Below are 9,238 nucleotides of genomic sequence, written 5' to 3'. Positions count from 1 at the left end.
ACTCCAATTAGCTCTTGGTGATCTCATTAGTCTAGGGCAGGGGTCTCAAACTCAATTTACCTGGGGGCCGCTGGAGGTAGATTCTGGGTAAGGCTGGGCCGCATCAAGTTTTCCACAAAAAATGCGCTTACAAAATATCATTATTCAGATTCAAATGTCTTTATTAACAGTTCTTTAACATTTAACTTTTAGAACATGAATGGACATAAACTGTTTGAACATGGCTTTATCTGCCTACTTCTTGCTGCTAGAGATCTGACAGCGCTTACTCTTGCATAGCCGAGCCACATTTGGCGTAAGTGAGGAAGCAGTTGAGACCCTCAGCACAGCTTGAAGATGAGCATCAGTAATTCTAGACCTGTACTTTGACTTATTGAAGTTCAAGGTAGAGAAGAGCTTTTCGCACAAGTATGTGCTCCCAAAAAGACACATGGTCTGCTTGAACATTCGGGAAAGCTCAGGGAAGCTGGGGGGCAATTCTCTTAAAAATTGCCCAAGTTTGTCTGCTTTTCCACTCACATCCCTAAACTTGGCTTTGAGTTCAGAGTTACACTGCAGGTCAATGAGCTCTATTTGAAACACTGGAGGGGCATCTTGCACATCAAAGGAGAAGGGGTCTGCAAAAATTTGAAATGTGGCTCTGTGTCTCTTGAAGTCTGCAAATCTATGATCAAATTCCTCCTGTAGCCTCAAAATGACATCCACATACTCCTCATGACTGAATAGTGTGCCTGAATCAATGAGTGACTTGCATGCTGGGAAATGGCAAAGGTTTGTTTGAGAAAGCTGGTCTTTCCACAATATAAGTTTTGTAGAGAACGCTCTCACGCTGTCATAGGCAGCACTGACAAGTTGCCCCTGGCCTTGTAACCTCTTATTCAGTACATTAAGCTCATGTGTGATATCAACCAAAAAAGCTAAGTCCATGAGCCATTTTGGATCACTTAGCAAAGGAACAGAAGCCCCATCTTTCTCCATAAAAGCTTTCACTTCCGCTCTCAACTCAAAAAATCTCTTCAATACGTTTCCCCTGCTGAGCCAACGCACCTCGGTAAAGTAGAGCACATCCCCATATTCTGACTCTATTTCCTCTAAAAAAGCACGAAACATTCTGTGTTTTAAGCCCCTGGATCTGATTTGATTGATGCATTTCACAACGAAAGACATCACGTTGTCAAACTTCAGGCATTTGCTGCAAAGGGCCTGCTGATGAATAATGCAGTGCAGAGCAATGACCTCCTCTAAACCTTCCTCTTTCTTTTTTTTATTAACAAGTGCCACCAGTCCTTTTTTCCTCCCGATCATTGATGGCGCTCCATCAGTTGTTATTCCGACAAACTTCCTCCAAGGCAAACCAGCATTCTGAAAAGCATCACACAGCTGGTGAAATATCTCTTGGGCGGTGGTCTGGCCATGCATTGGAACTAGTGAGAGCAACTCCTCTGTGACTTCAAAATTGTCATCAACACCCCGGACATAGATTGCAAGCTGGGCAGTGTCGGTGATGTCTGTGGTCTCATCAAGAGCGACTGAGTATACACTGAAACATTTTATTTTCTCACACAGTTGATCATAAATGTCACTTGAAAGGTCAGAAATGCGCTCTGCCACGGTGTTGGAAGAAAGGCTGATGTTGCTAAACTGACCTTTCTTTTCTGGAGAGATAATACTTGCAGCCTGTAACATGCACTTTTTTATAAATTCCCCTTCTTTAAATGACTTTCCTGCTTTAGCAATCATCATACTAACTACGTAGCTGGCTTCGACTGCTGCATCATTCTCTTTGGTTGCTTTCTTAAAGAAATCTTGTTGCCTCAGCAGACATGTCTTAAGTTTAGCAACCTGGTTGGCTCTCTCATCTTCCTGGTACTTTGCATACTCCTCAGCATGTCTAGTTGTGTAATGACGCTTCAAATTGTATTCTTTGGGCACTGCAACTTTCTCTGTGCAAATAAGACAAGTTGGGATGCCCTTGTGCTCAATAAAGAAATATTGCTTTTCCCACTTTTCCTGAAATTGTCTGTGCTCATCATCAACCTTTCTCTTCACTGCAGGCTTTGAGCAAGACATATTTGGGGCTGCGTACCAAAAACTTAGGCCTATGGTGCCTTGAGATACCCACTTCAGCACAAGGTGCTCTGGATGAGCGGAAATAGAGTTTCCCAGTCCCCCTAGCTGCCTAGCATGACCTTCGGCAACATTAAAGAGGACCTGATTTTTACTCACAGGAGTAGCCAAATACCTTTAGGGTGGGCACGCACCTGTCTGGTTTATAAAAATAGCACTCCTCCACTCTGCTGTGCCCCCCTGTATATTTCTTGCCCTGTATGCTAATACTGAGCATCAAGGAGGAAGAGACGCCGGGGTTTCTCAATGGGCGTCTCCTTCTCCATGTGCCTCAATCCAATCACAGTGAGAGTCACAGCCAGGAAGAAAAAAACTCCTTGTCTGTGACACTCTTTGATGTGATTGGATCACAACACAGCCAGGGAGAAGGAGACGCCCATTGAGAAACCCCTGCGTCTCCTCCTCCCATGCAGGGCCTCCAATGGCAGAACGTCCTGTCGCCTGAACGGGAAAGAGAAGAAAAAAAGTGAGGCGTGGAGAGCGTGACTGACAGGCTGGTACTTGCCTCTCCGTGTCCCTCCCATCGAAGAAGATGAAGTCGCCGCTCTGAACGCACTTGGTGCAGGTCAGCGTCCGGCGGTGTTACACAGCGGGCAGAGCGGCGACTTCATCTTCTTCAAGTACCGGAGGGAAGGTGGCTAAGTGCTTTTCCAGGCGGGGGGCCGCAAAATATTGTCCCGCGGGCCGCAGTTGGCCCGCGGGCCGCGAGTTTGAGACCCCTGGTCTAGGGGTTCACATACTTTTTTCCACCTGCACTGTGAATGTTTACATGGTGCGTTCAATAAAAACGGTACAGTAACATTTAATTTATTTGTATGTTATTAGTTTAAGCAGACTGTGATTGTTTATTGTTGTGACTTAGATGAAGATCAGATCACATTTTATGACCAATTTGTGCAGAAATCCATATCATTCCAAAAGGGTTGACATACTTTTTTTTTGCAACTGTATGTACAGTTGTCTTCATAAGATTATATTCCCTGGCAGAATTTATGATTTCTTGATTTCTTGGCCATTTTTCATAGGATATGAATGATAACACAAAAACTTTTTTTTCCACTCATGGTTAGTGTTTGGCTGAAGCCATTTATCATCAATCAACTGTGTTTACTCTTTTTAAATCATAATGGCAACAGAAACTACCCAAATGACCCTGATCAAAAGTTTACATACCCCAGTTCTTAATAGCGTGGTGTATTGCCCCCTTTAACAACAATGACAGCTTGAAGTCTTTTGTGCCATTAGTGGATGAGGCTCTTAATCTTCTCAGATGGTAAAGCTGCCCATTCCTCTTGGCAAAAAGCCTCCAGTTCCTGTAAATTCTTGGGATGTCTTGCATGAACTGTATGTTTGAGGTCTCCCCAGAGTTGTTCAATGATATTGAGGTTAGGAGACTGAGATGACCACTCCAGAACCTTCACTTTATTCTATCTCAGTGCTGTAGCCAATGACAGGTCTTTTTACTCACAGGAGTAGCCAAATACCTTTAGGGTGGGCACGCACCTGTCTGGTTTATAAAAATAGCACTCCTCCACTCTGCTGTGCCCCCCTGTATATTTCTTGCCCTGTATGCTAATACTGAGCATCAAGGAGGAAGAGACGCCGGGGTTTCTCAATGGGCGTCTCCTTCTCCATGTGCCTCAATCCAATCACAGTGAGAGTCACAGCCAGGAAGAAAAAAACTCCTTGTCTGTGACACTCTTTGATGTGATTGGATCACAACACAGCCAGGGAGAAGGAGACGCCCATTGAGAAACCCCTGCGTCTCCTCCTCCCATGCAGGGCCTCCAATGGCAGAACGTCCTGTCGCCTGAACGGGAAAGAGAAGAAAAAAAGTGAGGCGTGGAGAGCGTGACTGACAGGCTGGTACTTGCCTCTCCGTGTCCCTCCCATCGAAGAAGATGAAGTCGCCGCTCTGAACGCACTTGGTGCAGGTCAGCGTCCGGCGGTGTTACACAGCGGGCAGCGCTCCACCGCCACTTACTCCCCCTGGTGAGACGCCGAGGTACTGTACTTGGCGGTGGAGCGCTGCCCGCTGTGTAACACCGCCGGAGGCTGACCTGCACCAAGTGCGTTCAGAGCGGCGACTTCATCTTCTTCAAGTACCGGAGGGAAGGTGGCTAAGTGCTTTTCCAGGCGGGGGGCCGCAAAATATTGTCCCGCGGGCCGCAGTTGGCCCGCGGGCCGCGAGTTTGAGACCCCTGGTCTAGGGGTTCACATACTTTTTTCCACCTGCACTGTGAATGTTTACATGGTGCGTTCAATAAAAACGGTACAGTAACATTTAATTTATTTGTATGTTATTAGTTTAAGCAGACTGTGATTGTTTATTGTTGTGACTTAGATGAAGATCAGATCACATTTTATGACCAATTTGTGCAGAAATCCATATCATTCCAAAAGGGTTGACATACTTTTTTTTTGCAACTGTATGTACAGTTGTCTTCATAAGATTATATTCCCTGGCAGAATTTATGATTTCTTGATTTCTTGGCCATTTTTCATAGGATATGAATGATAACACAAAAACTTTTTTTTCCACTCATGGTTAGTGTTTGGCTGAAGCCATTTATCATCAATCAACTGTGTTTACTCTTTTTAAATCATAATGGCAACAGAAACTACCCAAATGACCCTGATCAAAAGTTTACATACCCCAGTTCTTAATAGCGTGGTGTATTGCCCCCTTTAACAACAATGACAGCTTGAAGTCTTTTGTGCCATTAGTGGATGAGGCTCTTAATCTTCTCAGATGGTAAAGCTGCCCATTCCTCTTGGCAAAAAGCCTCCAGTTCCTGTAAATTCTTGGGATGTCTTGCATGAACTGTATGTTTGAGGTCTCCCCAGAGTTGTTCAATGATATTGAGGTTAGGAGACTGAGATGACCACTCCAGAACCTTCACTTTATTCTATCTCAGTGCTGTAGCCAATGACAGGTCGACCTGGCCTTGTGTTTTGGATCATTGTCATGTTGGAATGTCCAAGCATGTCCCATGCACAGCTTCCTGGCTGAATGAATGCAAATATTCCTCCAGTATTTTTTGATAATATACTGCATTCATCTAGCCATCAATTTTGACCAAATTTCCTGTGCCTTTGTAGCTCATACATCCCTAAAAACATCATTGATCCACCTCCGTGTTTCACAGTAAGAATGGTGTACCTTTCATCATAGGCCTTGTTGACTCCTCTCCAAATTAAGCGTTTATGGTTGTAGACAAAAAGCTACATTTTGGTCTCATCACTCCAAATGACTTTGCGCCAGAAGATTTGAGGCTTGTCTCTGTGCTGTTTGGCATATTGTAAGTGGGAAAATTTGTGGCATGTGCGTAGTAAAGGTTTTCTTCTGGCGACTTGACCATGCAGCCGATTTTTCTTCAAATGTCTCCTTATTGTGCATCTTGAAACAGCCACACCACATGTTTTCAGAGTCCTGTATTTCACCTGAAGCTATTTGTGGGGTTTTATTTGCATCCCAAACAATTTTTCTGGTAGTTGTGGCTGAAATTTTAGTTGGTCTACCTGACCGTGGTTTGGTTTCAACAGAACCCCTAATTTTCCACTTCTTGATTAGAGTTTGAACACTGCTGATTGGCATTCTCAATTCCTTGGATATCTTTTTATATCTCTTTCCTGTTTTATACAGTTTAACTACCTTTTCCCATGGATCCTTTGACAATTCTTTTGCTTTCCCTATGACTCAGAATTGATAGAGAGATAGAGATAGAGAGATAGAGAGATAGAGAGATAGAGAGATAGAGATAGAGAGATAGAGAGAGAGCGAGAGTTAGATAGATAGAGAGTTATATAGATAGAGAGTTAGATAGATAGTAAGTTAGATATATATATAGAGAGAGATTAGAAAAAAACAACCGGACATGTTCTCCAATGCAAAAATATATATTTATGTCAATGCTCTTCAAGGCATAAAAATAGTTACAAATTGATATTGCTGCTACTGTACAGTTACGAGCATACGATGCTCTTCATCAGGCTTAATTTTCAAAATCACTGGTCAGAGTACAGTTCCATTCAAGTCTGACAAACTGACTACGAGGTAGGTGAAGATTTGAGCCAAGTTTTATGATGGCAACTGTCAGGGGTATATACGAATTCCGGTCAGTTGCCTTGAAAAAGTGCTGGTGGTTAGCCTGTCATCCACAGCCCTAATCTCCAATTCCAAAAAGTTAATCCTGGCATGAGCCTCATGTGTGAGGGCTATACCTTGATCGTTGGAATTCAAATATCTCATAAACGACTTCAATGATTCATGGTTCCCCTTCCATAGGAAGAGGACATTGCCTATGTACCTGGCCCAGAGGATAAGCTCAGGTCAGGCACAGGCATAGACAACATCCTCCTCCCATTTGACCATAAATAAATTGGCCAAACTGAGGGCAAATTTAATCCCCATGGCCACACCCCTTTCTTGTATGTAAAACTGATTGTTGGACTAGAAATAATTGTGTGTGTATGGTAGCAAAAGCGAGTAAATCAAGGATAAAATAATTTTGGGGACCTAACATATCAGACTCCCTATATAAAAAATGTTTGACCGCCTTAAAACCTAATTTGTGGGATATGCATGTGTAAAGTGATGCAGCATCCGCCGTGACTAATAAACCATCACCATCCCATGTAATGTTGTCTAAAAGCCGGATGGTGTCCTTGGTATCTTTTAAATAGGAAGGTACCTTTTTTGACTACTGGCTGATGACGTGATGTCATTAGCCGGAAATGATGCAAGACGCGGGAGGCGACGTGTCCTTTTTCAGGCATTCATTTTTGCCTGATGACATCACGTCTGCCCCATCATGCGTTCCACCACCACCAGAAAGTAGAAGTACAGGCCGCTGCTCTGCATCTACTGTCTCAATTGGTTTGCGCTGGCAGCTCCTAATTCAGATTGATGACAAGCCTGGACTCTTGCACAGTGTCTCAATGCCTTTCACCCTATTCCCTTTATCAGTAACATTCTTTTAGTGGAATAAAAGGTGTTTAAATGCTACACTTAGTTGGCGCTATTAATCTGTCACTGAAACCAGCCCACTGAGCCACAGGCCCACCCGGAAACTCCCGGTAGGCCCGATGGCCAGTACATTCCTATTGTTATGTCAAATATATATATTTTTTGATACATTGTTTTTTCTCTACCCTGCATGTGTGTATGTGTGTGTGTATATGTGTGTGTGTGTGTGTGTGTGTGTGTGTGTGTGTGTGTGTGTATATATATATATGTATATATATATATATATATATATATATATAATATATATAAAAATTACTATTTCTTGCCATCTAGTTTTTTTTTATTTTTTGAAATATGATGTACTAATGGCTTGGTCTTACTACAGATATCCTATATAACTCATCATAATCAAATTGAATAGACATTTATTTTTTTGACGTTACAGATCAGGTGTTTTTTTTGTTTTTTTTTGTTGTTTGTCATGGCCAAATTTTGTGGGAGTGAATTTGATGGGCTCATGGATACTTTTCACCATTCTCAAGGTTTGGCAACAGGGGGACTAACCATGGATCGGTTCTTTTTAAGACTCCAACGAATGTTGGAGAAAAAATCACGTATTTATTGGAATAAACAATACTTTCTTAAATACATAGATGATGAGATGTCCCCCTGGGGCTTGAGAATACAAATTTTTCCTACGATCTATAAAATAGAGCCTACTTTCAAACTCCAATGGGAAGCTAATCTTCAGCAGTGTTCTACCACAATGATGCAGATATTATGTTCTCACTATACGAGTGAGCTGAATATTACTGATAATGAAATTCAAAAACTTTATGAAGAAAATAGTAAGGTGGTCTCGCATGAATCTTTCTCAGATCGAGAAATCAATCTAAAATCTAACTTAGAAGAATATGTAGCTACATTGATACAAAACAAAGAAAAGAAATTCATGCTAGACAAATTAGCCTATGATAACAACCAGGCATACAATTGGACTTCCAATCGAAACAACAAAACAAAATTTATGGCCAAACTAGGTAAAATGAGAACTAACACTTCAGAGCAAACAGATTCAGATATGTCTTCTAAATCTTCTGCTTCTTCTTCTTCTTTTTCATCTTCACAGGTCACGGCGATCACAATGTCGGGTAAGAAAACACGTCACACGAAACGTACCAATGAGAATGAAGGGGTCTCAAAAACTAAATTGATTCCTCATATATCAAACACTTCTATTCACACTAGAGCAGGGGTCTCAAACTCGCGGCCCGCGGGCCAACTGCGGCCCGCGAGACAATATTTTGCGGCCCCCCGCCTGGAAAAGCACTTAGCCACCTTCCCTCCGGTACTTGAAGAAGATGAAGTCGCCGCTCTGAACGCACTTGGTGCAGGTCAGCCTCCGGCGGTGTTACACAGCGGGCAGCGCTCCACCGCCAAGTACAGTACCTCGGCGTCTCACCAGGGGGAGTAAGTGGCGGTGGAGCGCTGCCCGCTGTGTAACACCGCCGGATGCTGACCTGCACCAAGTGCGTTCAGAGCGGCGACTTCATCTTCTTCGATGGGAGGGACACGGAGAGGCAAGTACCAGCCTGTCAGTCACGCTCTCCACGCCTCACTTTTTTTCTTCTCTTTCCCGTTCAGGCGACAGGACGTTCTGCCATTGGAGGCCCTGCATGGGAGGAGGAGACGCAGGGGTTTCTCAATGGGCGTCTCCTTCTCCCTGGCTGTGTTGTGATCCAATCACATCAAAGAGTGTCACAGACAAGGAGTTTTTTTCTTCCTGGCTGTGACTCTCACTGTGATTGGATTGAGGCACATGGAGAAGGAGACGCCCATTGAGAAACCCCGGCGTCTCTTCCTCCTTGATGCTCAGTATTAGCATACAGGGCAAGAAATATACAGGGGGGCACAGCAGAGTGGAGGAGTGCTATTTTTATAAACCAGACAGGTGCGTGCCCACCCTAAAGGTATTTGGCTACTCCTGTGAGTAAAAATCAGGTCCTCTTTAATGTTGCCGAAGGTCATGCTAGGCAGCTAGGGGGACTGGGAAACTCTATTTCCGCTCATCCAGAGCACCTTGTGCTGAAGTGGGTATCTCAAGGCACCATAGGCCTAAGTTTTTGGTACGCAGCCCCAAAT

General features: G+C 43.5%; 1 protein-coding gene across 1 annotated transcript; it reads right to left on the bottom strand.

The window, feature by feature from the left end:
* Positions 1-234: 234 nt before the first annotated feature.
* Positions 235-2,070, bottom strand: LOC143932949 (general transcription factor II-I repeat domain-containing protein 2-like). The gene has a single exon (XM_077455882.1). The coding sequence runs from the start codon at positions 2,068-2,070 to the stop codon at positions 235-237; it is 1,836 nt and encodes a 611-aa protein (XP_077312008.1).
* Between the last annotated feature and the right edge of the window lie 7,168 nt (positions 2,071-9,238).

This window comes from Lithobates pipiens, unplaced genomic scaffold (assembly GCF_037356315.1).
Source record: "Lithobates pipiens isolate NorthernLeopardFrog02 unplaced genomic scaffold, aLitPip1_a1.2 Scaffold_27, whole genome shotgun sequence".
NCBI lineage: Eukaryota > Metazoa > Chordata > Amphibia > Anura > Ranidae > Lithobates > Lithobates pipiens.
This window is presented reverse-complemented; position numbering and strand designations above follow the sequence as displayed.